Source organism: Corvus moneduloides, chromosome 1 (assembly GCF_009650955.1).
Source record: "Corvus moneduloides isolate bCorMon1 chromosome 1, bCorMon1.pri, whole genome shotgun sequence".
Classification (NCBI taxonomy): Eukaryota; Metazoa; Chordata; class Aves; order Passeriformes; family Corvidae; genus Corvus; species Corvus moneduloides.
The window spans coordinates 142,461,846-142,489,524 of record NC_045476.1 but is presented as its reverse complement, the minus strand read 5'-3'; the positions used below and the strand labels follow the sequence as shown (position 1 = coordinate 142,489,524).

The 27,679-nt window shown below is 39.5% G+C and overlaps 1 protein-coding gene across 2 annotated transcripts; it reads right to left on the bottom strand.

The window, feature by feature from the left end:
• Positions 1-1,133: 1,133 nt before the first annotated feature.
• Positions 1,134-27,612, bottom strand: PTDSS1 (phosphatidylserine synthase 1). Of its 2 annotated transcripts, none has more exons than XM_032129857.1 (13): positions 27,316-27,612; positions 22,023-22,114; positions 20,465-20,509; positions 18,218-18,342; positions 15,051-15,209; positions 12,307-12,458; positions 10,270-10,411; positions 9,213-9,325; positions 7,619-7,684; positions 4,650-4,749; positions 3,410-3,478; positions 2,816-2,885; positions 1,134-1,500 (listed from the first exon to the last, which is right to left on the bottom strand). In XM_032129857.1, the coding sequence occupies exons 1-13, from the start codon at positions 27,492-27,494 to the stop codon at positions 1,388-1,390; spliced, it is 1,425 nt and encodes a 474-aa protein (XP_031985748.1). In that variant the 5' UTR covers positions 27,495-27,612; the 3' UTR covers positions 1,134-1,387. The 2 variants fall into 2 exon arrangements, with proteins under 2 accessions (XP_031985748.1, XP_031985756.1); XM_032129865.1 differs by having other exon boundaries at positions 1,134-1,497.
• Between the last annotated feature and the right edge of the window lie 67 nt (positions 27,613-27,679).

Here is a 27,679-nt window from a genome sequence, read left to right as displayed (position 1 = left end):
CTTAAGCTACCTACCCCTCTGAATGCCTTGAGTCCCAAAATTTAATTGGCACTAAAACATTTTGATAACTTAATACAGAAACTGATTGCTCATGATTGCCTACCTCTTGACTTAATCATTACATTCACTGCTGGAGAATTATCCACTTTGCTGGATGTCACAGTTAATACATTAAAAAAACTCAAAAGAACACCCAGACAAAAAGTAAACCACCCCTCTCAAAAAAAAACCTGCAAGAAAGAGCGACTTTGCTGTTGAGTATCTGATGCGTGACAGGAAACACCAAAAAAATGGGGTATATCACAGTGACATCATGCTGCCTCTCAGACACCAAAGACTACAGCAAATCTTCACAAATAATTATGTTTATGGAGACAGTAAGCAACTCAGCTTCAGCAAAAAACTGCCTTATCACCAAGCTCAGTAGGGCATGCGAGCCTTCAAAGCAGTTCCTGATATCAGTCTGAAGACAATAGGATTTCTGGGTCCAGCTGGGATGGAAGCAAATAGAAGGAAGTAGGAAGAAATATTGTACACAATGTGGCACAGATGACAAATGACATATTTACATTTGAAAATGCAAAACATACTACAATAGAAGAGGCAAAACAATGAAATAACATGGCCTCTGTCTCTGAGGACAGGAGGCACGGCCCTGTACTAAGAAGCAGATTTTTATGTATGTATTTTAAAAATTAAAAAAAATTGAATGTGCATGAATCAAGCAGGACAACAATGTAGAACAAAAAAACCTCCTGTGTTTGAAGATCAATTTCACATCCTTTACAAGAAACCTGGACCCATCTCCTTCCTGGCAAAACCCGGACACAAGGCCTAAAGACCCTTTAAAGAAAAGCAAGCAATATGAAATTTTTAAATACTTACTAACAGTTGTATGGAAAAGTTTTGTTGTGAGACTGAGAAAGAAAGGCAGAGTTGCTTTTAGTCAAAGGGTTGCATACTCTTCTAGAAAACAATTAACACAGTAAAACAACCCCAAAAAAATTCAACCAACTATGCCAACTGACTATCAGTTTACTAACCTTTGGGTATAAGTCCTCAACTAAGATATTAAAAATGAACTTGCAACACCTGAACACAAAATAGGGAGTACCTGCTATGACAAAATATCATTTTTTTCCAGTATACCCTTCATGAACTTTTGGTGCCACATGCTGAAGAAAATAGATTTACATCAGTGAATGGGAAGTATCGTCAGGCAATGACCTGCATGACACTGGTGGCTCCATCTTCATCATCCTTTTCTTCAACACTTCCTTTTTTAAACTTTAATTTTAGAATTGATCTTCCATTTGGTAATTCAGAGCCAGGTCTGATCATCTTTGTCACCTCTGGTCACACTGTAGGATGTCTTTAGATACCATTCTTATTTCTTGCCAATTCCATTTGATACTTTTGATTTGGAATGTCGATTCCTCCTTCTAGATGAATGGCTTTCACTATTGACTGAATGTTTTGGTGGGCTACTGTCATCACCTGCTGAGAAATAAATATTTATTTAATACATATACCTATTTATATAGTTGACATTGACAAGCTGCTATCTGAAAGACAGTAAGGCTTTTTAGAGCTACAGTGTTTACAGTATGGATTATTTCAGGCTAATACAAACTGGTTGATACTTGTACTCCATCTAGTGGCCTATTTTTTTTAAAGCAATTCTCCTGTAAAATTCCACCCCCACCAAAAATCAGAAGTTTGCTACAGCAGAGGATAGCGGTGAAACATCTTCCATTTTAAATCATATCAATAATTAAACCTCCACATCTTTCTTAGTGGCAGGTACTACTATCAGAAATTAAGAACTATGTAAGCAAGGTCTTTTAAGGATCTTTCAAGAGTACACTTCTAGATTTCAGTCTTTCATATGACAGAACATAAGTTTGATTCTGAGAAAAAAAAGACAGACAGTGGGGGCCAAAACAAGGAATCAAGAACAAAATGTGAAAGAAGCTGAAGCCTGTAATTAATGAAGTAACAGGAAGTTGCAGAGAAAGAGTTTTTTTGGTCAGATTTCTCCAGCATGCATAAATGGGAAAAACATTCTGAGTGCAAATGATTTTTCCCCAAAATATAAAAGTCCACAAATTTACTAAACTGAGACTAAACATCCAGAAAAATCATGTATGAAATATAAAGAAGATCTGCTGTAGGTGCTTTTCAAGTAGATGATAAATAGGAAATATTTTTAACTATACAAATACCTGGAATATAAACAGATAACTTCCATGTGTGAATTTCTGATATTTGTTCAATAAGCAAGACCACCCGAAAAAGCCAGTGGAGGAGAGAGATAACTGACCTCTAGTGTAGGGAAAAGTAGTCAGAAAGAAGCTGCCTTTGCTTAGTGCAGAGAAAGCAGCTTATGATCATAGCACTGCACTGACAAGGTAACTGTCAGTAAGAACACCCGCTCCAGGGCACATTGCTGACTATTTCTTAACAACAACAAATAAAAGTACAGTTCACATTCATGTGTTTCAAGTCAAACATGCAAGGTTCAGAGAGAAAACCTGTCCGCAACAGTTATGAAATGCACCTACACCTACAATAATGGCCTGGAGGAACAGGAGAAAAAATCAGTTGATACATTAAAAAATAAATACATTTCCAAGAATCAGAATTTTAAAAAGGCAGTGAAGCAAAAAAGCTTTGCAGATGATTTATCTGCATTGCTCCTGCAGAGATGTTAAAACAAGACCAGCTGAAACTAGGTAAGTTTCTCAAGCCTCGTTTTCTAGTGCTGAGCCTTAATGATATCATTTCAGGAATATAACTACAGAAGTACCAATACCTCTGCTGAATTTAGAATGAAGCCAGGAAGCATCTGGACTGTATGGACTGTCTTCACTTTCTGATAAGGTCTGCAAAAACAAGGACACATGTCATTGGGATGTTGGTAGTTCTTGTCATCAGTACTCCTCCCATTTGCAACTGGACTTATAAACTGTGGCAGAAGTCCTCACAAAACATTCAGACAGTACTTGGGACTTTTCCCTTCCTAGTTAGAAGGCACCACATAGATGACACAATAAGAACTCACCACTTGCCATGTGATCTGTTGTGTAACCAAGTATTCTTAATATTCCCCTAGCATTCCACCTGTACAATGGGAACATTAGCTAACCATTCATCCTTGAACGCTTTGCTAAAATTACAGCCTCATTTTGAGTAACTAAGAGGACAGCATTCTTTAGAAACCACAGTGTAATTTGGGATCTGTCCAAGGCCTGCTGAATTCAGAGTTCTTTCTATTGACTTCAGTTACACTCCAGACCATCCCCCCTTATCCACATTTATGCTAGCTCTGGTAAAGAATTCCAATACCTAAGGCTTTGGAGTTTTAATTCTGGAATAAAACAAAACCAGGTTTCTTTTGTATAGGTACCTTTTCTCGGTAGCCGTAGTACTCTGCGTACCAAACCATACCATATAAACACAGGAAAGTCGTGAAGGCCTAAACAAGGAAGGAGAAGAAGAAGAAGAAAAACAACAAAAAAATCTGTAAAACTTTTTCCAAATTCCTTGCTGATTCAAGGCCTCAGAGTCACTGGAGACACTGCATTTAGACTTTCATGCTCTGTTTCTCCCTGCATCTTCTGTCAGGATGAGTAATACTCATGCATCAACTTCAAGCTACACATAGATCCTGCCACCATGGGGTATGGAGAACAATTCTCAATGGGAGCAGGAAAATACATCCAGATCACCCACAGGAAACACTACCAGCAGGATTTCTGTCCACACTCTGCACAGTCCTCATACAAAGGCAGTTGGTAGGCACTTGTAGGTATATTATCAGGAACAACCAGTATGGGAGAAAATTGAATTCTCCTTCTCCCTGCCCCATGCTTCAGGCTACATTATGTACTTGGTTTTGTGGTGCTCTGATTTGAGAAGCAATTCAATACTTTTCTCCTCTGAAGTTTCAGGAATAAAATCATCATGCTAAACAAGAGAACAATAAATTCTGACTCCCCATCACCTGTTCAAACTGTGTTCCCAATTAGAAGGGAGAAGTATTTATCTGTCAGTCCATTATAAATGCCTTATTTTTCACTGACCATGAAAAATGTGTTTGGCATCAGAGGTACAAGTCTGGCAGGAGAAATGTCCATTTACTGTTATAAAATGGGCATTTCATGCTGCATTTGCAGTAATCACACAAGTACAGAAAGTTGCAGGCTTAGTTAGAATGATTTGCTTGATAAATGAGGGCTGTTTATGTAGCTGTTAGACTTGAGTGTGGCACAATATGCATTGCTTATTAACACTATCCATTAACTCCTGTTCATTTCCAGCAGGCACTACAGCAAGCTCCACCAAAGTTAGCCTCAACTGAACTGACATCATCTCTCATAAAGATAAAGCACCCTATAACTAGTGTTTGTTTCATTGTTAAGCACCAGTAATCTGCTATGTCAAGAAATGAGAAAAAGAGTTATTCTACTCCCTTCAAAGTGAGTTCTAAGCAATCTAGCATTTGCTTTTCCTAGGACATGCACAAAGCTCTTTACCAGCATTCCCCCACAATGATCCCCTGCTGCCAATGTTCCAGAGAGGAAGCTATTTAGATGCTCTCAATGCTTTTGTCATGCTTTATGTTTCACATGAGAAATCTCACTTACCACACAGAGAAGCCAAAACACAACATACAGTATTTGTGTTTTGGAAAAAAGATCTTGTCCAAACTTTATGCACACAATAGCTTCGAGGAAGGCAATTACCCTGTGGGTAAATGAAAGCAGGGGGGAGAGTGATTAAAAACACTAAGGATTTAACTCACATGTTCACAACTCAGATCCCAGACTGTCAACTCTGAACAAGCACTACCCTCTAGTGAGCACACACCTCCCTGACATCACCATTAACTGAAATTCTTTGAAAAATGTCTTTCCTTTCTATACTTTTTTCAGCATAAACAGCACACAAAAAGTGATTGACTGGCAGTTCACTGTTCCATGGGGCTCCAGGGAAAAAGAAGGAGAGTGTGCCAATAGCAGAGAATCTTTGTGCCTACCAGTGTGCTTCAGCTCTCACCAGATACAAATTTCTTTTCCATGCTGAACATCCAACAGACTCCCTTGTTGGATGAACTAGAACTGTTCTTTGTTTATTTCTCAACTAGATATAAATTTACTACAATTCTAAATTGTCTACTTGTTTGCTTCATATGTATTTCCCATATTTTCACATATGAGAAAATTCATATGAAACAACATTTCAAATTCCCTGAGAATCCATGCATTTGCTCTGGTTTATCTGTAAACTCAGAGGATTTGGGGAGAAATGTGAGAGGAAAAAATCCAGTTTTTACTTTCCTCTCTAACATCAAAAGAATCAAAAAAAGTATCTTCATCTCTCTCCCTGCTACCAGGTGTTTACATCTTTTCAGGTTCAAAGCTATGAAGGCTTGTCCACCACTTGTTTATGAATCCAAAGTTTCTATCATCTGCCATGGAAATAAATTTAGTTTGTATAGGTCCTGAAGAGAAAGCTCCGTACATTTAACAACACAAGTGTAGAAACGTGACACTGAAAATGAGCAGTAAAAGTGTAGAAAACTGACTCATCTCAATCTGACATCTCAATCTGAAGCAAATAATGAAAAACACTATTAAAGTGTAATACTTTTAGCTTCTTCAGTAGAGACTTTAGGGTTGTACATCTGAGCAACGCATGAAAACTCCTCCTCACCTACATGCAGCCACACTTAACATCAGGTCAAGTGTTCCAGTCTTCCAAGCTTGACACCGCAGGACACATTCCCTAGCAGCATTCTCCATAACCAGTTCACAAAAATGGCTCTACTGCCTCTCAGAGAAGACTCAGTTTCCCCCATGAAAGGGGGAGGAAAGATGTGTGCCTGACTAAACCACTGGTATTGCAGAGATGGTCCTGCTACAAGTAATAAATGACAGCTTTCCCTGTACTATTTAATGTGACTTGCAGCATGATGAGTGGGGCCAAAACTTAAAACTGTGGAAGTTAACACCCAATTGACCAATATACAAATTAATGAGATGCATATTAGCAAAAAATTGAGAGCAGTATTACTCTCCTGGGTCACCAACTATTTTTCTTTCTTGGTTTTACATTATTCTAACTGATCCAGCTGCAGAGCAAAAAATAATTAAACCAACTACAGGAGCAGGAAGAGAAAGACCACCATCAGGTAACAAATGTGTCATAGGGTTATGATATACTCAAAGGTATAAACAAAACAATAGCCTATTTTCAATAAGGACTCAAAAAAAAAAATACAGCTGTTTGCCCTGCACTTATACATTCTTTCTGTTATTCCTGTCAAGAACACTTGGGTTAAGCACATTTTACAATAGGGCAGCTATTACAGTTTATGAAGTGGTAAATCAAGAGAAGGAAGCATGCTAACAGTGAAAGATGTTAGTGTCCTACTGAAGGGTGATGAGAGTACTCCATAGAACTAAATATGCTAAGTTTTTATTCAGTCAAAATGGTCTTGTAATATCCTAACATATTCCTTTTTGAAAGGCTTCATCTTAATGAAAATAGTGCAATTTCAGCAGGGCTGTTGCATTGGCCTTGTTCATGCCTTACATCACTTACTGTGCATCTATCAAGAGTGATGCAATAGTATATGTCAAGTTGAAAGGAAACAGTTTCATACAAATGAAAGGCACTAATTTTAATTATACCCATAGTTAGGCTGTTAAAAATTCCATTTTTGCCTTTAGAACTGTCTTGGTTACCACAGATATGAATATTCTATCTACTTCTTTTAATTGCTTCAGAAATTATCTTCTAGATAGTTAAAATTACTGGAAAATTTCCTCTTTTTCAGCAATCAACAGGAACTCCTAGTGATGCTCTGTTTTTTTCTAGCAGATTACAGAAGTAAGCAGTAGGAAGGAGAACAGTTATTCCACACACACTTCCCACTATTAGATCAGACTGTGGGTGGATGTTCTATTGCAGTTCTTGTTAGGTGATCATACAGACATATTTGGGTATCTATTTATTGACACACATGACATTAACGTGTTCAGTGAGAGCTTTCAGCCAAGGATGACGGGTTCTGTAATCCTGAACCATTTTTCAGAAGCAACCACGCAAACTTTTCATTTAAAGGTGTCCTCTAAGAGACAAAGAGATTGCAGCCAAGGTCACCATGGCTCATAGTACACTCAGAAATATTGGATAACTGTGGTTTGTTTCACTGTCCTCTGCTGTGATGCTGCTAACAGCAGCAATGCCCACCTTGGCAGACAGGGAAACATTATTCTCACAACAATGAAGCAAAGGCAAGCTTTGCCTTTGCAAATCAAGCACAGGCAGAAGATTTGTCCTTCTCACCTGACTGAGAATATGGGCAGAAAGGCCAATGCTACTTTGAAGGAGCCTAGCTTTATCCAGCAGTTCCTAGTTCTTCCTTCTGTTGTCCTTACTCATTCCACCACTTCCCATGATCTACCTCCAAATTCAGAATTTTCCTTTCCTCTGAACTTGCAAAACCAAACCAAGACAAAGACTGGCTTCATGGGAACTGCCTGTTCCTGTGCTGGACCCATACTTAACATTTGTCCAAGTGCTTCAGAAATGCAGCAAGAACACTTACCCGAACACCCAGCACTGAGTTCCCACCCTCTTGCACTGTGTGTCTGTGAGGTAAGCATAATATTGCCTGAGAAGGGAAGCAAGAAAATTATTCAGTGAAGTTGAAAGTCCCCAGAATATTTACATTTAGAAAGCAACTTTGTGTTACAGACATATCTATAGTGAAAATGAAGTGCTGATGGTTAAATTCAAATGCAATCATTCTGTATGTCTACCAGATGGTTTCAATTCTAGCAGGACAGATTATCACATATATCAAATAGCTTGAGACAACACAGAAAACAATCCTGAGAGCAAAGACTGGGAAAGTACCCAAACTAGTAGGCTAGCAACATTTGTCTCCTGCCTCTCCACTGAGTCTCCAATTCTTACAGGCAAACTGCAACAGCTTCAAAAGAATTAAGAGCATCCCTAATTTTTTTCCACAGTTTGTCTTTTATTTATTAACAACTGCATTTTCTTGAGAAATGTGGGTTTGAATCTTGAAAGAATATGGCTATTCCATATCCTGTTTGAATGGTCTAACCACTGACATATTTTTCTCTCAAGAACAGTAGAATTTTTCACTATTTTGAAAACAATATGGAAACCATTCTGCTCTGTTCTCTATGCTCCAGACATTTACGAATTTAGAGAGTGGAATTCCAAAGAAATGGAATCAAAGTTCTTGTTCTCAGTTTCTGATTTCCACTGACAGATGGGGAAGACAAGTGTTATTACTCCAACAATACAAGGATGGCCAAAAATAAAGACTTCTATAGGTGTGCAAGTGCTACAAAGAAAAAAAAAACCTTAGAAGTCCACCTATACTAGAGCTCACAGGGTGTTTAGTGTGATTTAATTAATAGTGTGAAATCACTGCACATAACTTAAGACACTAATAACAGTATCTGAGGAATAAACCAATTAGTGGCTGCCATTTAGCTGTCCAAGGTAACATCGCTTTTTACATGAATGGGGAATTCTCTGCTTCTAACTTCAGATCTGTGTGCATTCCGTCTACCTCCAACTATGTAATGGGGAAAAAAAAGAAAATTAAGGGACTTTGCTAACAAGGTAAAATCCCACACGTGACCAAAAGCAGATCCATGTTTCTATACAGCTGTTAATCCTGCATATATACTGTTCTGTTCTTACAATAAGCTACTGCTTGATCTTTTCTTACAACATGCTAGTATTTCCTGTAGACAAACAGAATAAGGAGCTGTTAGAAAAACCAACAGCTCTACTTTTCCTCATCTACATTTTTGGGAGCACCTGACTCATTAACTTGAATACTTTCATATGCAGCCCTCGAGGATAACATATGCAGCTAACTCACAAAACAGGGAGATGCTACACAAACAGGAGAAGGAGCAGACTGGTTCTGCATCCCTATGGCAACACAGTTGTTTATGCACATTTTACCTCATCAGTTTATTTGTCAGGAAATACATTTTATTGAAAAGAGATGATTGCTTTTTTTTTTTTGCTGGTGGCAAAAGCATGCCTTTCGTGAAATGTGCCATACTTATTCACAAATGATATGTAGTTCTTGGATATCTAGAAGTTAAGTCACTTTAAACTGAAAAAAAAACACCAAAGCAAAAAATTACCTTACAGTGGGTGCCGTAATGATTCCTATGAAGAGAATTCTCCCCCAGCTTAAAGGGTGGCTTGCTTGGAACACAAAGATATGTTTCAAAAAGAATGTGTTCAACTCAGTTAGCTAGATTAAAAAAAAAAAAAGCTGGTTAATAGTGTTCAACTTATATAACTCCTAATGAGTTAGTACAGAAAATATGCAAAGATTAATATGGAAACTAAAACATAGAAAGAAATCTGTTTATATTCTACAATAGTCCTGCTGGTTAGATTGAACATTGAAAGAGTAATTCCTGCTCTAGGACAAGCAAGTATTATACTAGTAAAACAAAAAATTCTCCCCTAGACACCTCTATGAAAGTATTTTCCCTCTTTCCAGAAACTCATTAAGGGACCAGACATTAATGCACACTGCAGAGGTCTTCTGATAACTTGCATATCCTAAATCAGATATGAATGACCAAGGCAACTTTGGGAGAAAAGCAGAAGAGATCATATATTAAAAATTAAAAACCTCCATAAACTATATTTATGGTTTTCCTTTAAAAAACTAAATCAAGAAATTTTTAAAAAATCACAAAAGTTTTAGTTTAAAGTTATCAAAGCATTTGTGACATATTATAGCCTTGCTGGATTGATGACAATTTTCTGAGTATCACTGATCCATTCAACAGTCAATGGGAAAGGAAAGAAATAATCCAAAAAAACCAAGGCCAAACAAACAAAAAAACACCCCCCACAAGAACCAAACAAACCCCCCCAAATCAACACAACAAAATCAAAATAAATCACCATCCCAAACCCCCACTGTCTAGAAGTTTTTAAATCTGTGTCAAATGCAAAATGCCAATATAGCAACATTTGGCTTTTTCCACAGACTCTGTAATTACACTCCTGAACTACCACGAAACTCCCGTGAAAGCACCGTGACCAATTCTACATTATCAATTCATTTAACTGTGTATTTCAATAACAGACATACATTGCATTAGAATATTTTTTAGTCTAACATAGCCAACAAGTAAGTGAGCTGATGGCAGCTTTGACTTCATGGAATATATTTCTTACCTGCCAAATGATCATGAAAAGGTAGATTCCAGCCACTCTCTGAAATGAAGACTTTGGGTCAAACCAGCGGACATATGTCCAGCTGGCTGGGGTGAACTGTAATACAGCTCTTTTGATTTTCCCTGTGGTTGTGTGAATGTCCCTGGAAAAAAATAAGGGCTGGAGTAAATATAATGAATATGCCAGAAGGGAAAAACAAAAAGGCAACAGCCCTGTTACTGATGTTTTTGAACAATCACTTTTTTTGATCAACAGCAGAGATCTTCACAGACACAACTATTTACCAGGCAAGGGGAAATTCAGAAAAATAATCTATTAAGCATTTCAGTCAAGGTGCGTATTCTGCTATGAAAGTCCACTCTTCTCTATCCTCAGTCAGTAACTAACTAACTACACAACACATTCATCATTCTCTTCACAAAGAAACAAGGACAGCAATTCTGCAACCTCCTTGGAAGATCTAGATGTTTTTTCTTCCTAGTCTATGTTGCCACTGCTCTTACCCCAAACACTCCTTGTTCTAGAGCTCTCTGACATCAATCCTTCAAGAATCTGTCAGATTCATTATTCATTAACTGTATAAGGGGCTGGCTCCACAAGTTTAATAATACTACACTTCCAGCACATATAACCCCTGCTGTTTTGACATTAGATGCATGTGGACCTCCTGGAGAGGTGTGATAGCACTGCTAAAAACTAGAAAGCATTTAAATTCCATTTGAGAGGGGATCTTAATGGAGGCTCATCTGACATGTATTACCGATTCTTGCTTTTGATAATATTAATTCAGATGAGCAACAGCATCCAAAGAACAGGGAATCTAAGAAAAACTCAGAGCTTCCTTTGCTGAATGAAGACTAGTAGGACTAGAAGTCAGTTTTCATCCTGTTATTCCTCTGGCCCTTCTGAAGAAAAAAAGACTCAGATTTCATATTTCCAGTATTTGTGTTCTTCTAGGCTGGAGGGAGCTTAGGTTAGGGAGAATCTTCTAAACTTTAAGATCTCTATCTATTAAATGAAAAAAAAAGAAAAAGGAATTAAAAGGGCACAAGCTTCTTATTTTTGCAGCACCTTCATGTTGAAGGTCAGAAAAATCTACTCATGCATTTAAAAGAACATGAGGAAAATTATTCCACAAAGACAATAAAGACTAGTGCCATAGTTAGTCTGTTGTTTCAACTTTCAGTGAATTCTCTAAAAATAGAAGGACCATCAACTCTGATAGAAATGCAGGAAAACTGAATTCAGACTAAAGGCTGGATGGTTCTTAGAGTAGTTAACAAAACTGTGAGTAAAAAAAGAAAGCAGTACAGAGATTCACACAAGGTACAAATTTGGAAGTCAAGATCTGAGTTCCTTTTCCATCTCTCAAGGCAATTCACTGCACTTGATCCTGTTTCATCTATACCATTGGTAATGGGCAGATAACCACACTTGCTACCAGCTAGCAGGGAAGAAGGCAGGAGAGGGGCCAAAAGCTATGGAAGAAACCACACCTGGACAGCTAGGAACTGACACTTACTAGGTCATAAGCTGTTGCCCTTTTACACAACAAATGCCTCTTTATTTTACAAGTACTCCATTTATTTCAGAGGGTCAGCAATGAGGCAAGGCAATTAACAGCACGAGTACAATCAGCCCCATGCCCCTCCTGCAATTACAACTAGTGCTGACAGATTGCCACACTAATGCATCACCAAGGTGAGCCCAAATCTAGTTTAAAAATGTATGATGAGAAAACCATCACAATTTGTTTTGCTCCCTGACTTCCTCAAAGTTTTATGTATACAAAAGAAACTGAAAATGCAAATAGCTTTACTATTTTGTCTTGTCTATTGGCATCAATGCTTGTAACTTAAAATTGCAAAAGAAAATCATATATACAGTCATATTTACAAACATATGCTGTACAGGAACATTACTATGAGATTGACATTTAACATGTAGAATAAAATTGCAGCACTGTTAGCACAGGCAGATTCCATGCTATTTTTATACATGCAAAACAATGTTTATCAAGCTTTAATTTAGACCTACTTGAAGCTTGCCCAGTGATAGGTCCTCATCTCCAAGAAACGACAAACTACCATGCCCAACCAGATGCCACCCCCGTTACAAAGCAGGATGTCCAAAATGACTTGATCCCACCAGCATTCAGCAAAATTAGGCAGAAGGTGCATGAAGAAGAGCTATAGAATACAGCAAAAAGATTCTGGGTGAGGAACGGCACAGAATTCATATAAATTAGTTTTTAAGTACACATTCAAAAATCAGCTTTTCTGTTCACAGCATACTTCAAGGACGTGAGCCACAGCCACTGAAATTTGATGGACATCCTCCCATTAACTTCAGAAGGCCTTGGACAGAACCACGAAAGACATCAGAAATTTCCTTCTCACTGTTTCCTGTTGAGGCTATGCTGTATATAAGGGTATCATCAGCTGTTGGCCTCTCAAAGATGATACACCATACATTAATAGAAATGTATGAAACAAGCAGAACTACTGAGTTTCTTGGAGGAAATAAGGTGGTTTGTGCTTCAAAAAAATAAAATGAAGAGAATCTTTGTTTCATTTTTGCTAAATAGTTTTAAGCAGTATGTTTTCCAAACCAGCAACAAGATGCAGCAAGTAAAATGGATGCATTTGTAACAGCTGTCAGTACTAAAGCATGGTGGTGCTCAGGATTTAAGATTTTCTATTTCAAAACTCTTTCATTTATTATTTTCAGAAAACTTAGTGAACGCAAAAAGATTAAGAGTTCAACAACATTTCAGACAACATTTCAGCAAGCTTTGCTGCTATACTTGATACAGAATGGCTCAAGAATTTAAGAGGACATTCCACTCTACTGATGGAGTGAGGAGAACAACTAGCTGAAGTTAAGGCAAGATATAAACATATTTTACCCAGAGCTAGAAATGTATTCAGTGCCTCTCTTTCTCCTTTAAGAAAAAATAATTCTCTTTTTCTATGAGAAAAAACACTGCAATCCAAAAAATAGACTGGAAAAATTACCTATGGACAGGAAATCTAGGTAGCCATGTGTTAAGCAGTCCCTCTGCAGTACTCAAGGAGACAATTAACAAAACACACAGCAAACTAAAAAATGTATCTCCACAAAAACAGTACAATTTTTGTCAGTTAATGTACATACACTGAGGCTGTGGAAGATTATTGGTATGATTTTGTAATAAAGCATCTTTTGTTAAGAGATGTAAGCATGAAGTATTGAAAAAATCAGATTTGAGAAAAGGAACAAGAATATTTTCTGTATACAACAAGAATGAATGCTGGCCCATTTACAGTACATTACAGTGACTAATGCTGGCAATGACAATTCCTTTGAAAACTCTTGAAAAAGTGTACTAAACCCACTTGTTTTTCTTTGACTAAGCTATGTGAATTTCAACCTTTTCAAAAAAGAAAATTTGAATTTCTCTTCAAGACACGAGGGATACAGTGTTTTCATTATCCTGTTAAAGTTTCCTTTTCATCTTTCTAATTAATTTAACCTGAGAGGGGCGATAGCCTACAAATGTCAGTCAGATCCAAGCAAAGACACCAGAAGTTACAGACAAAAAGGCAGCAAAACCCAGAGCACAGGTGTTTGCCTGACAGTCTCTAAGGTTCTCTAGCTGCTTCCTCGGAATGAGAGACCAAGATCTGCCTGCATCCCAACTTTAATCCAACAGTATGGAGCATGAGCCAAGTTTCCCATTTCGGAACATGGAGGTGGCTGAAATCCATTAATGCAAATAGGAGCTGCTCAGCTCAATCCCTGTGTAACGGCCCTGATAACTTCTGGAGGTTTCTAATTACTCTCCTGAATTATCTAATTCATCAAAAATCCATTTGAGTGGTGATAACATATCTGTATGTTGAACATTGTCCAACATGTTGTCTGTTCCAGTAATCTGCCTTTCAACAAGGGGAATATTAGACACCTGATGCTGTGTCAAATTGAAGACAAGGGTTGTGAGATGAACAGGAAGAGTATGAGTGAAACAAATCCAAATATATTCTTTTGCAGAGGGAAAAAATGAGTACAATAACTAGCTAAGGTGTTTTTTGCAACTGGGTACTTGTGAAATCCCTATCTTAAGCAATCTTAAGCAGCACAGTATCCTTCAATGCCACAGAACAAAAACATGTTTTGAAGAGGAACTCATGGCACCAGGATTTTCAAACCCAAAAGTTTAATTTTAGATGAATACATTCTTATCTATGTCTCTGAATTAGAAATGCTTTGTCAGATAAGCCAAGCATTCTCAAGACAGCAAGCTTTACAGAAAACTGATTTTAAAGACTAAGTTCAGGTGTTTACATCAAGAAAATCCCTCAACTCCATTTTACTTGTACGTAATGCATGACTGTACACAATGTGTGATATTGTTGTATGTGAGCTAAAGGGACCATGACAGTAGATCACAGATACTGCAAGGTGAAAAAGGAGAACAGTTGCTCTGAATCAGGAAATATGTGAAGTAGAAAATGTAGCATGATCCCCATAACAGCAGAAAAATAAATTATGAATGGCACAAATAGGCTGGCGTAGACTTCCCTTCTATTCAAGCAGTAATAAATCACTTACCTAAAACCCAGCTTGCTACTGTCTGCTAATTCAACTGCATCAATTACTCAGCATCTGGTTTATAAGACTTAAAATGTAAATCTATACTGAGAAGTAGAGAGTCATCCTTCTAGTAACAGTCACGCTTCCCCCAAGAACAATTCATATCTTGTATCTTTGCTGATAATTAAGATAAAAGAGGGGTGTACCTCAGTGAGTTCCCAGGTGATGCTAATAGTCCAGCACAGCCCATAGCTGCGGATCAGCAAAGCCTTCATAGCCCAGCCCCAGAAATGTCCAAAAGCAAATATATCAAAGTGGCTGAGGATTCTCTCCCAGGTGATAACATGACAGTTCACTGCATACTCCTGTCATGAAAATAAAAAACCCACAACAAAATTACTCCATCGACACACAACTTCAGAAAGAAGAAACATCTTTCTATTCAGTGCAACAAGCCTGGAATTATAAGTGTATTAAAATTAGCATTATTTCATGTTCTTATCCTTCTAAACTCTGGCAGAAAAATTCCAGTATTAAGACTCAGTGCCACCATGGTACAGCTCTAATTTAAAGGGAAATAGAATAGACCTTGGTGCCTGAAGAAGCATGTAAGTAACAGAGAAGCAACAAAAATAATAACAATAAAACCAGCAAACAATACTCCAGAAAATACTTATTTGCCTTTCTTTTGAGTTCGATTTGAAACCACCTTTCCCCACATTCATGCTGTCTGATATTCAGGTGTGGCTCATCAGTGGCTAATCCTCCCCAGTTTCTGATGTAATGTTACTCATGCCAGTGTTTACTTGAGTATCTTTTGCGTCTTATTTTCTTCATGAAAGCAATTTCCCAGAACCCATTCATATCAAGGAAGTTCAGTCACAGGCCTGGACTGAAAAAAAAAATTAGGAAAAAATCAAAGGGAACTTGCAACTGTTTTGTCACAGATGAGCAGCAGATTCCTTAAGAATATTAATTAATATTCTAGTCAACAATGACAAAGGAATTGGGTTCTCTTAACATGTTGCATAGCAAGTGCTAGAAATCACTGCCCAACAAGAAAAAGAATTTGTATGCCAGCAGGAGGCTGCAACTGTGGGGTTCTGTCTTGTCACTGAACACAAACTGAACTATTGCTAACAGGAAACACACATTTTAAAAAAATCTCTGCTCTTCAATCCTCCTAAAATACACATTGCCACCTGCAGGTGACAACGCAGCACTGCTCAGTGCTATTGAACCAAGAATTGTCCTTCAGGCCACAACTATTGCTAATCCTGCACCAATGAACACTGATCACGTTGAAAAGGAGATAGCAGAGAAAGATTTAAATCATGAAGAGAAAAACGCACAATTTCACACAAAATCTTCTATCAGCAGACAGATAAGTCCCACTACGGGATGATAGAGGTTATATAAGCTACTATAAGTAACCCTCACTGCTGGTGCTTTCTCCAGCACGCCTGTGCTGCTGGTCAGAGAAAGGTGCACCACCTGTTCTAAGGATAGCAAACCTGCAGCTTTAGTGCACCAAGAGAACTGAAACTGGCTCATTTGCCAGCACAAGAAGCATGGAATGCACAACAGAAGGTGCTGGCTCCTTGCTACACCACCATACCTATGATCAGTGAACACAATGAGGCTACTCCAAAAGTAAGTTTTTTTCCAGAGCTCTTGCTTTTTTGATTTTATTTTTACTGGGGCTTTTCCCTCTCTATTTTATCTTTCCAGATGCAGTTCTGCCAGCCATACAGGGAAATGTGTTGAACTTTTGTTTATACCCAAGCAACTTTGCCAGTCCTGTGCAAGCGACCAAGCTGCGGCCTTCATTATAGCTGAGCTTCAAAACTTTACTCCAATTTTAAATGACAATGTCAGGATTGCAAAGCAGATCAGGGCAAGTTTCCACTGACTGCCACAGTCAGGGAATCTGCTGTACTGTGGTTCAGTGCCAGTAGTAATACTAGTCCTCCTCTAGTTAGAATCTATTTCTAATTTAAATGACAGGAGAGCCAGGTGAATCTGATAAACCAACAGATTCCTTGTCTCAGCTCCCTTTTGTTGCTCAGCAACACCACTGATGCCTGTGCTGGGGCTCCATTTACCCACATGTCCTCCCCCCATCCTAAGGGCAGGCTTCCCATGCCTCTCCACCATCACAGGTGATTCCTGCAGAGCCCAAAGTCACCGTCCTACTCCTCATGCTGGAGTTGCACAACACGTACTGCTGACAGGCTGAGGTCCATTCCCTGAAGCATCGGGTTTTCCAGGCAAGGAGGCTGCACGCAGCTCTCACTACCAATCAACTAATGTAAGCTTACTGCACCATAAAGATTTCCATTCCCCCATGTGCTACAGGGCAGGAGTTTGCAGCCACTGCTGATAAGGTGCTGTGCACTGGTTTGCATAAGCAGTAAATTGCCACGTGTGAAAGACAACCACTGAATTTCCCTACTCATGAGGAATGAGCCCTATAAGAGCACTATACAACAGGTGACCATGGTGGACAGATGCACAAACCCAAGGTCCAGGGAGCATGTTGGTCAGGTGGTGAGGAGTAACTTGATGCAATAGTGAGGAGGGCAAGACTGGCAACTATTTCCTCCCCATACAGTAACCCTCTTCTGCTTGGTGCCCAACCGCTCACACAGTGTTCTGTTTGCCTCCCTATAAAACTCACACCCTTCTCCCACGCCTCCTTTTACAACCTCAGCTCTCTGTGTTTCTGTCCCCACCTGAAGGGGAATGTTCTTTGTATGGAAAACTCTTTGCAAGCTGCTCAGTAAGTAAAAGAACAAGCCTGGCTTTCTGTGCCACTCCAGATTATTGTCTATGGAAATAATTTCCCAATGGTAACAGCATCAGTGCTCAGCTGACTGACTGGAAGGGAGCAGAGTCCTGCAGTTGCCATACATACACATGCTCCACAAGCTCCATAGCATGACAGTAATGTACTAAGCTCAGAGCAACAAGGCAAGACCAAAGTTCTTTGACTGCAGCATTGTGGCATCAAAAAACCTGATCTGGGACACACACCATACAGGCTTCATTTAGAAACTACCTTGCTAAGTCTGTTTTCAGTATCCCTGCTCATATATATTACCAAAAGGAATCCAAAGCCACCCCACTGCAAACATATATCATATTGCACACTCATCCAAACATCTACATTACAAAAACCAAAATACTGAGAAGACTGTTTTTCACATCAGCTGATTTCAATGTAAATAAATTGTAGTTGACACAAAGGACTTGTTAACTGTCAAGTATAGGAACAAACTTGCACTGCTCATGCCAGCAAATTCAGATTTATCCCTTCCTACTCATGTAAAACATGCCTAAAGCATGTACAATGAAGTGCATGGATACATACCATAATATCTGCTTCCCTTGTGGCATATCGAAGATTAGGGTCCAGCCAGTACATCACTGCTTTTACCTGCTCAAAGTTAAGGAAGAGCACGAACACCAGGAACAGAAAATAGAGCACACTGAGACCTGCAAAAAGACTCCGTTTTAAAATCATGTTCACTCACAAAACTGCTTGGAACACAGAGTCCAAAAATCTGCTTTCAAACAGTTGTTCTACAAATGAATTCCTATATGTAGCACCTACATGCAGAAAAGCTGAAGAGACACCAGTCAGATGGCAATGCCTGAGCACTCAGCCCTTCATATCCCCTCCTCTGACAAGTGATATAATACATGGTCGACTGCATGAACCCAATCAAAACAAAATCAGTCTAATCAGTTTAGACATGTGTAGTACAAGGCTGTGATCAGGAAGCTCTTCAGTAAGAGATACATTAGGATCCAGGATTGCATTAGCTCTGTCCCTTTGCTTTAAGTATTCTTGGTCTCACTAATGCAAATCACTAAGCCTTTATGCAGATTTCAATATAAAGATCAACTTAATAATGCCACCTGGAAATTCTGAGCTGCTCTGGCAACATACAATAATTATAAATATACACTAATGCATATCTGAGTTACTTTTGTGAGCTGGAAAATTTGCTTCTTGAACCTTTTAAAGATAAATATGATCATTATTTATTTTCACACCATTATAAATTATTAAACACTATAGAATTTGGGAGTACCAGTTCTCTCCTCCCTGTCTGAATATGAATTTTTTTTTTTAAAGAAAAACTTGTTACAAGTTGAGTCCTAGGTGCAGATCTGTGGGTAGCTGAAGCTGCTGTTGGGAGCGTATCTTTACATTATTCACAAGTTCACAGATATCCAAGACCACATTTGGAGGAGGTGTATAACCACTCTTTCCACAGCCTCAAGCTTACTTGTATCCTGCAGCAATGTCACGGAAAGCAGAAAGATTAACGTGAATAAACTTAGGATCTGCCATCCAAGATAAATTACAGCAATCCTAAAAAGGCATTTTAAGCTATAACCAGGACTCACATGTTGGTAGTCCCCAGCACATGCTAGAAAGCAACTTTTGTTCAGAAGGAAACATCTATATGGTCCTCTGCAGTCGCAGAAACACAAGGGAAACAAATGTCACCCTGCTAAAGGAAGCACAGCCTGCAGGCCAGGGTGCATCTGGAAAGGTTGAGGACACACCAGTCTCGCCCTTCGTCTACCGAAGGGGCCTGAGAACTGAAGCACGGCTAAATGAACCATGCCAGAAGAAGAGGAATTACACAGGGAAAAATGTTGCTCCTGATTTTGCATGCAGCCTTTTCCCAAAAGTACAGGGGTCAAGCTCTGACAGTATCAACATTGAGAATGACCTTTTACTTTACATGTGCTGAAACTGCAGTGAGCAGTAGGATCTGTGTTTCCCAAACTTCCCAAGAAGCAGGTTTGTTTAACAAATACTGTCTAATCAGCAGTATCCTCTCACTGTCAACAGATGAGTAATCAGCTACTTTGGGAAGCTACTTATTTTTAGATATAAGGTGGCAGGAGAGAGAAACATTCAGTCTGCCTAAAAATGATCAAATGCGCAGTCTAGCATATATTCTGTGAACCCTGAATTATTTGAAAATAAAATTCCTCATGTTTTTGCTGTGTAATTCAGATGTTTAAGGAGCAGGATTTCACTTGGTTAGTTTTGTGGCTAACAGAATTATTTTTCAAAGCATGAAGGCAACTGATATTTACAAGTACTTTTAATGCAATAAGTTAAGAATATGAATATATACATGTCAAGAATATTAATAAATGTAATGCTATGCAATGATACAATTTAATAAGCATATAAAGTAATAGCATATTTTGCTAATAATGAAAAGAAACCACCTATGCAACTGGATTTAGAAGTCAGACAGTATATGGAGAAGCTGGGCTTGGAAGAGATGACAGTAGGGAAAAGTGTGGGGGAAGGAGATTAGGAAGCACAAAACAGGATTAAAACAGAGTATCAGAATGAATGATCCCTTTTTGGTGATTTCATTTACACCATCCTGACACAGAGGAAGTACAACAATATTCCCAAACATTACTAAGAATAGATTATAAGCAACTGCTCAGAAGTGGGAGGGAAGGGACATTCACACAAGTTTGATGCACAATTATGTTTCATGACAATTCCATTCATCAGAAAGTTAAAAAGGCAGGTCCTGCAAAATCAATGCAAAAGTCAGAAACACAAACTTACCAAAAACCATCCTCCATATAGCAGGGTGAGGACGCGTAAAGGGTCCTATAGACAGTAAACAAAAAGAAAACAGTTAGTAAGAACCACAAAATTTATTTTTGAGTATGTCTCATGTGAGTACTTGGCATGAGCATGGATCAGTTCTTCATCAAACTATGTAATACACCCAAAAGCTGGAGCTCTACGTTGTTGAAAAACAAAAGAACAGCAGATTTCAGAGTGGAAAAAGAAGACTGCCAATTGGTAACATGAACACAATTTTTCACTGTTTTTATGGAGTCATTTCCAGAACAGTAGCGTGCTGTTTGTTCAGCTGACACCACATCTCAGGTGTCACCTGAGGATGTCCTGACCTGGTTTCCAGACTGCAGCTTGCTCCCAGTTAAGACATCCCACACAAATTTGTCTGTGTTAACAAAGAAAGATGGTGCTTAGCCTTCAGACCAACAAGAAATGTTACCAAACAGGCCTCCCGAAATTTCCAAAATGAACATCATATATAGCTGACAAGAAGGAAGACACCTATGCTCTTTACCAGTGTCAAGTTTTATTTGCTTTAGAGCCAGTGATGAAACTGATTTATTAGATTAAAAACCTCTCAGCTAACATGAAGAGCAGAGAAGTGAAGAGCAGAGAAGGTAAGTCTGGTGAAACTGGAAAACATCTAAAGATGAATTGTACATTTAGGTAGCAAGAAATGGCTCAACAAGTATTTTCTGCACATGCTGCAGGCCACTCTTTCATAAAGTTTGTTTTTCTCTGGCATTCAGTTTTTCAGGCAGCACTTTGTGAAAAGTGTGCATATAGGATTTTTAACATATAGGAAAAACATGTCCCAACACTATAGTACAAAGCTGTCCTGAACACAATTACTGTTTTTTCCTGAACACTGCCAATTGTGAGACAGTTTAGACTTGAGCAAAGAATCATGATTTTGCTGACAGAAATAAGTAAAAATTAAAAAACTAAAACAGACAAATCAAGTAGAAGCATTTCTTTCACAGAATTAAGTGACACACGAACTTTCTTACATTTTTGCACATTCTGCTCCTCACATAACTACAAAAACTTTTGTCCAACTTGAACTTCTACTGGGCAACTGTGGTTTTACATTGTAATGCAACTTAAACCATTTTTTCTATCACTATCTTCTGGTAAGGTGCTTTATGTAAGGTGTTGTGTCTGAGAATTTTTAGAATTACACTTCTGTTAAAACACACTGAGGCAAAGTCCTCAAACATTATTTAAGGGTCTGTTAGCATCATTACTTAGCAATCTGAGCTGCAACTGCACATCTGCAAATAGAACACTGATTTTGAGAACTCAACTTCCTTGTTAAATACAGACTATAAATAATAAGCTATAAATAACACTTTTCTCTGCTCCGTATGACTACAACCCATTTTAGACTGTTCCTTAATATAAAGCAATTCAAAAGAGTAAAGAAAAAATACCCTGAAAATTGGTATTTAAATAAAAGTCAAAGTAAATATAGTGGCAATAAAGAGTAATTCACATTTAAAAAACATGAAGTATAAGCTGTGTAAACCTTACTCACCATTAGGAAAAGCTAGAACACTGATGATTAGAAAGAAGAAAATCACAGAGAGGATACCCCTCCAAATATTATCCTCTGGTACCGAATCATCCCTAAAGAGACAGACAACACAGTGTTGAAGTACATTATAAGAATGAAGTCAAAGGCTCTCAAGATATATTATTTAAATAAAGAAGAGATGGAAATTAAATCTAAGAAATATGCATGCTAATTATATAACAAGTTAAGATAGTAATTGCACTGAATGATTTTCACACTACACTTCTGGGTGTCCCTTTCTTACAAGAGGGTTAAATATTTAATAAACACATGCAAGCCATTTAGCACTGTTAGAAGTCAGTGTAGAAGCAATGACCAAATTTAACATACAGTGAAAAAAATCTTCCTGCTTTAATGTTTATAGAAACATCATCAAATTACTTTTGCACAGCAAACAGACCTAAACTAAAACCTCTGGAAGCCTGGATGCAATTCCTAGGTTTCCCTCTGCTGTTTTGGTGCTACTTGCAAAACCTTTCACTTCCCTTTGCCTATCCCCAATGCCAAATGCCTGAGATGAGGGAAAAAATAATGATCACAATCAGTCTTTAGAAATAATGAATATACATCTTAGAATCTGTAACAGAGACAGCACAACTTAAAAGACCCAAGGAAAAATATCAATTTGCTTTTAGATCTATTAAGCCAAAGCTCTGAATATAATATCAGGTATTATTTGTGCTACTGTTACATTATAGCCAGAAGAGAGACCTACGAATTCAGTTTGGAATGCCAAGGCAAACTTGACAGAGCTCTTTCTTTTCAGGCAAGTAGAATATGGTAGCAAGATTAACAAAATAACCCTCACCCAACTCTTCTAACCAGCAGACAGCTTCTGGGATAATAATACAAACAGAAACAAACTTCAGAGTATCGTAGTATAAACAGCAAATATTTCATAATGTATCACCACTACAACTGAAGTCAAAGTTTTACCATCTGGATAGTTTTCATGTACTTAGGATCAGTTTATCCATTTAAGTATATTTCTTTATTTAGTCCCAACACAAGAACAAAAAACTTCCCAGCAACTTTAAAGATATAAAGCTGTTCCTGGCAGAGCATCTGTCACATTTCTGGATGGTTCAGTAAAGAATCCATGACAGCCTAAATGCTCTCCACATTAGGTACTTGCAGTTACAAAATATTTCTCACTTAGCCAAATTATTTCTCTTTTCCTTAAAACTGAACCTTAAGAGCTCCACAGCAGGCTTTCATCACTGTGAGGCATTTAAGCACTGTGTTAGTTTAAATGTATGGAAGGAAAAAGTGCATTAAACACGAATGGTTTCTCTGCAGGCCTGTGGGACTCCCCACAGCATTTTTTTAAAACCAGCTGAGTCCAGCTTTACCAGTTATTTTCCAGCAGCCATGCTGCACATGCTGACAGTTTATACCAGCTATAAACCCCAAGTCCCAGAGCTTAACTCTGGCTCCCTTGGCAATCCCAAGAGCCTTATGCCATCCAGTGCTCTTCCCAGCCAGAGCCTCCGGCTCTGATGGCTCAGATAGCAAAACCACATCCCTCTTTTAACACATGCAAATAACACACGGGAATGTGCTGTCATGGCTGCCACCAAGAGGATGACTTTTTTTTTTTTTTTGGATAGTACAAATAACTACAGTCTCATCACAACAATTCATCATAGCCAAGAAAGAAGTGAAAGACATTGTGATCACATCACGTAATTGCTGCACCAGGTGGGATGAAAGGTCCTCACCTTTGCATATCAGGATTCTGAGTACTACTCAGCTTCAGGAAAGCTGTCTTAGTCACATTGGCACCACTTCCCCCCAAAATCAACAAAGATGTTTGCAGTGTTAAACTGCATTTCATTCCAAGTGAGTGGCAAGGCTTGCATTTGGCTTGCAGATACATTTCATAAGGGACAGATACCTCATCTTCTTGCCAGAAGCAGGTAAGAACAGGTGGGACCAAGAAACTTGCTGCTGTGCACTAGCTGGTATAAGAATTATAGTGTTTATGTGGAAAAACTATTTTGGGGAATGCCAAAGGGAAAGATACAATCACAACAAGCTGCAATCAAGAAAATGTGCTAAATCATCTCCTCACTTAGCCCCAGAAACGTTGACTCTGATTTTGAAATACAAGCATTCATGCAGCAAAACCAAGGTTTCTAATGCTTATGTGGGAGGATAGATGGAAATTCTCTCAATTTTAACCCACTTTACAAAGGCATTTTTCAATTCTGTGGCTTTTTAGAGAAGAAATAATAAAAACAAAAGTGTATAATAACTGCATAATCTTTATCCCTCTTCTGTTCTTCTCCAGAGCACTAGATCACAAAAACGTCAACTAGTGAGTTATTATATCACACACAAAAAAACAAACAAAAGAAAGAGGATACTCAATCAAGGAAAAAAACTAGGACACTAAATTTGGAATGTGGGAGAGGGAGAAAAAAAGTCTTCCATAAACTCAACCAAACCTAGATACACAATAATCCAGTTTAATCAAGTCCATTAATCTAGGGACATGGAAGGCAAAAGCCCTACATTCTCATAGGTCTTACTCCTGCTTCCACAAACCCCTGCACCTTCACACCAGAAGCCACTAGTCTGTCACTTTCCTCAGTCCTATTGTGTCCCACAAAATATCCCCTCCAGCACTCACTCCTGCTAGTTGCCTCTGGGCTCAGAGAAGGCCACATATCTCTATCTAGGGTAGAAGAGGACAGGGAAAGCCAAAGCCACTCCACATCTCTGCCCTAAGGTGCAGGATGGAAGCAGAGGAGCCTGCGTCTGGCTCACTGAGCAGGAAACCAAGGAAGCTGCAGCCATTGTCAGAAGCACTGGAAGTATGTGCTTTAAACAGAATATCCTCTATTCCCCACTTTAACATAGAAAAATTAAACACACATTTCTTGTTCTAGATTATTATTATCATCATACCTGAAGATTACCGCTATCTGAAGTTCAGTATCACCCTTATCAAAGACAGTATCAGCTACACTCAGTGATCCTAAGGAGGACTTCATGTTATGTATGGCTTGCTACATACAAGGGAAAAGCATTTTCTAAGTTTCTCAGAATCTTCCACATACTTCTGAGACAAAACAATTATAGAAGAGACAAGAAAGACTTTAAGGAACACAGCATTTCCTCTGTCTATGGTGAAGTTCCTGAAAAAATAAATTTTACTTCACAACATCAGCGTGAATCTATCATAGAAAATCCCCCACTCAACAAACTGACCACAAGAGCTACAGAGCAACTGACAGCACAGGGGAAGCAAAGAATCACTTGTGACACCGTACTGGGAAGTCTACAGTGCCTTGTGCCCAGGAAGTGGAAAAATGAACAGTCAGTGTAGACTCAATGCCATAAGCTGATGGAAACAGAAAGACCAGACCTGGGAGAACAGATTGTAAAAGCATGTGGGGAAGATCTCCTCTTCCCCAGTTTCTCAAAGAGTGCATATGGTTTGGATAGTGCCCCAAATAAGGCACAGAGGCAGCACTCTGATATCATTCAGGAGATTTATGAAACTCCTATAATAGTTGAAAATAGCAGAAGGAAGAGAGGGGAGAAAGTAACATCAGTGTACCTTCCACAACCTGAGGAGAAATAGAGAAGAGTTAAAGAGAAGTCAACTGGTATTTAAACACAGGAAGTGAGACAGAGATAGAGGGAAGAAAATGAAACTGAAGAAGTCAGAGAGATAGCAAAACAAATGGAAAGACAAACCAGCAATCCTCTTGGAAAAATCCAAACAAACATCTCAGAAGTGAAGCAATTTTATTTGGGCCTAGAAGACTCAATAGTGCTAAAATTGCTTCTTGGCTCATCCTCTGCTTGAAAGAATTAATGGCAAAATTCCTTCCCCAAAGGTGAGCAACCAGTACCATTAATCCTTCAGAATGACATAGTGATGAGAATCTCTTAGTGACTCACAAGTTTGACCTAAATTAGACCTTCAGGGAGAAAAGTGATCAGGCAAGTGAAATGAGGGCATGAGGAGCACTTGTAGCAAAGGTCTGTAATTAAACATTGTAGCAGAGCACAGAAATATGTCTCTGATTTTAGAGTTAGAAGGGATCCAAGCAGAACAAGGGATGTGCTCACCGAAAGTATCTTCCTTCGGGCCATACACATGTAGAAACAAGAAAAGGCATACCTCAGACCATTTGCAGTTACACTGTTTTACTTTTCCTTATGCTCCTGTCTCAACTTCAGCCAGGTTTGGCCATTATTTCACAGCTGATGAAAACTATACATTTGTATTCTTAGAATAAAATATAAGATTACACACTGAACTGTGTATCAGGTTAGCGACAAATAATGATTTTTCTTATATCAAATGGAGAGTTGTCATGAAGAAACATTTTAAGGTCACTTTTAAGGGGAGAATTCACCACCATAAGAGTTTAAGCCACAGGACCATTGAAATCCGTGATTGTGTATACACAATGCCACAAAAGTTTAAATGAGCCTAAAACATACTGCACTACCTAGCCAAAACATCTCAGGAATCACTGCCTACAGACTACACAATTTAATCTAAAGGATGATTATGCAATCATCTTCACATCCAGTAGGAGGCAATAAAAAGTATGCACAACTTCAAAAAAATGCAAGATACCCAGACTGCACTGCTATACCCTTTGCTTTCCAGTAAGGCTCCCGAAAAACCTGTCCATGCCTAGCAGTACTGCCATGAACGACTGCAGGGGTGATGCCCACAGAGCCTTTCGTGTGGTGCGCAAAGGATGTGGCAAAGCCCATCCGTGCCAGCGCCTGAGCCAACCTGAGACTGGCCACAGCCAGTGTGGGGTACAGAAGTGATGCCACGGAACAGTCACTGCCGTCCACTGCACACCTGGTAAATCATCTACATGAGTGATGTTACTGCGGGGCTGCTCGATAGCCTAATAAAGCCCACTTTTGGCAACTCCTTGTAACACACATTTTAGTAGAGACTTCAACAGAGATCCTCAAAAGGATTAACAAGTTCTCGGGAAACCCAGTGGGGATAAACCGCTCTGGAAAGGAGGGGAGGATGCCCGCTCTCCACCACGGGCCTGCCGAGCAGGGGGCGCGGGGCGCCCGGCGGTGCAGCACCCGCCCGGGGAGCGCCCCGCAGGCCCGGCACGGCCCGGCAGGAGCCGCGCTGCCCCTGCTCGCCCCGGGGCCGGGCACCGACCGCCCCCCATTCCCTGCCCGGGAACCCCCTGCGCCCCGGGGCTGCCGGCACCCAGGGGCGGGGCTGCGGCTCCCCGCGGCGGCCGCGTACCTGGTGAAGGCGAAGGCCATGAGGCTGAGGATGGTGAAACTGAGGAGGGTGATGGTGTGCGGACGGTAGAAGAACTCCAGTGTGATGTCCTCCACCTGCTGCTCGTTGATCATGCGGAAGTGCAGGCGGTAGTTTACGTCGTCCTTGCTCAGGGTCCGGCTCCCCACGCACGACGCCATCTCGCCCCCTCTCTCCCCTCGTCTCAGAGCAGCTCTGGTTGCGCGGGGCGGCGCGGCTCGAACCAGCCCGGCCGGCCGCCCGCGCCGCGTCCCGCCGAGCGCAGCCGAGCGCAGCCGAGAGGGCCGAGCCGGGCAGCCGCGCCCGCCGCGCCGAGGGGCGGAGCTCGCCCTGCCGCGCCCACGCG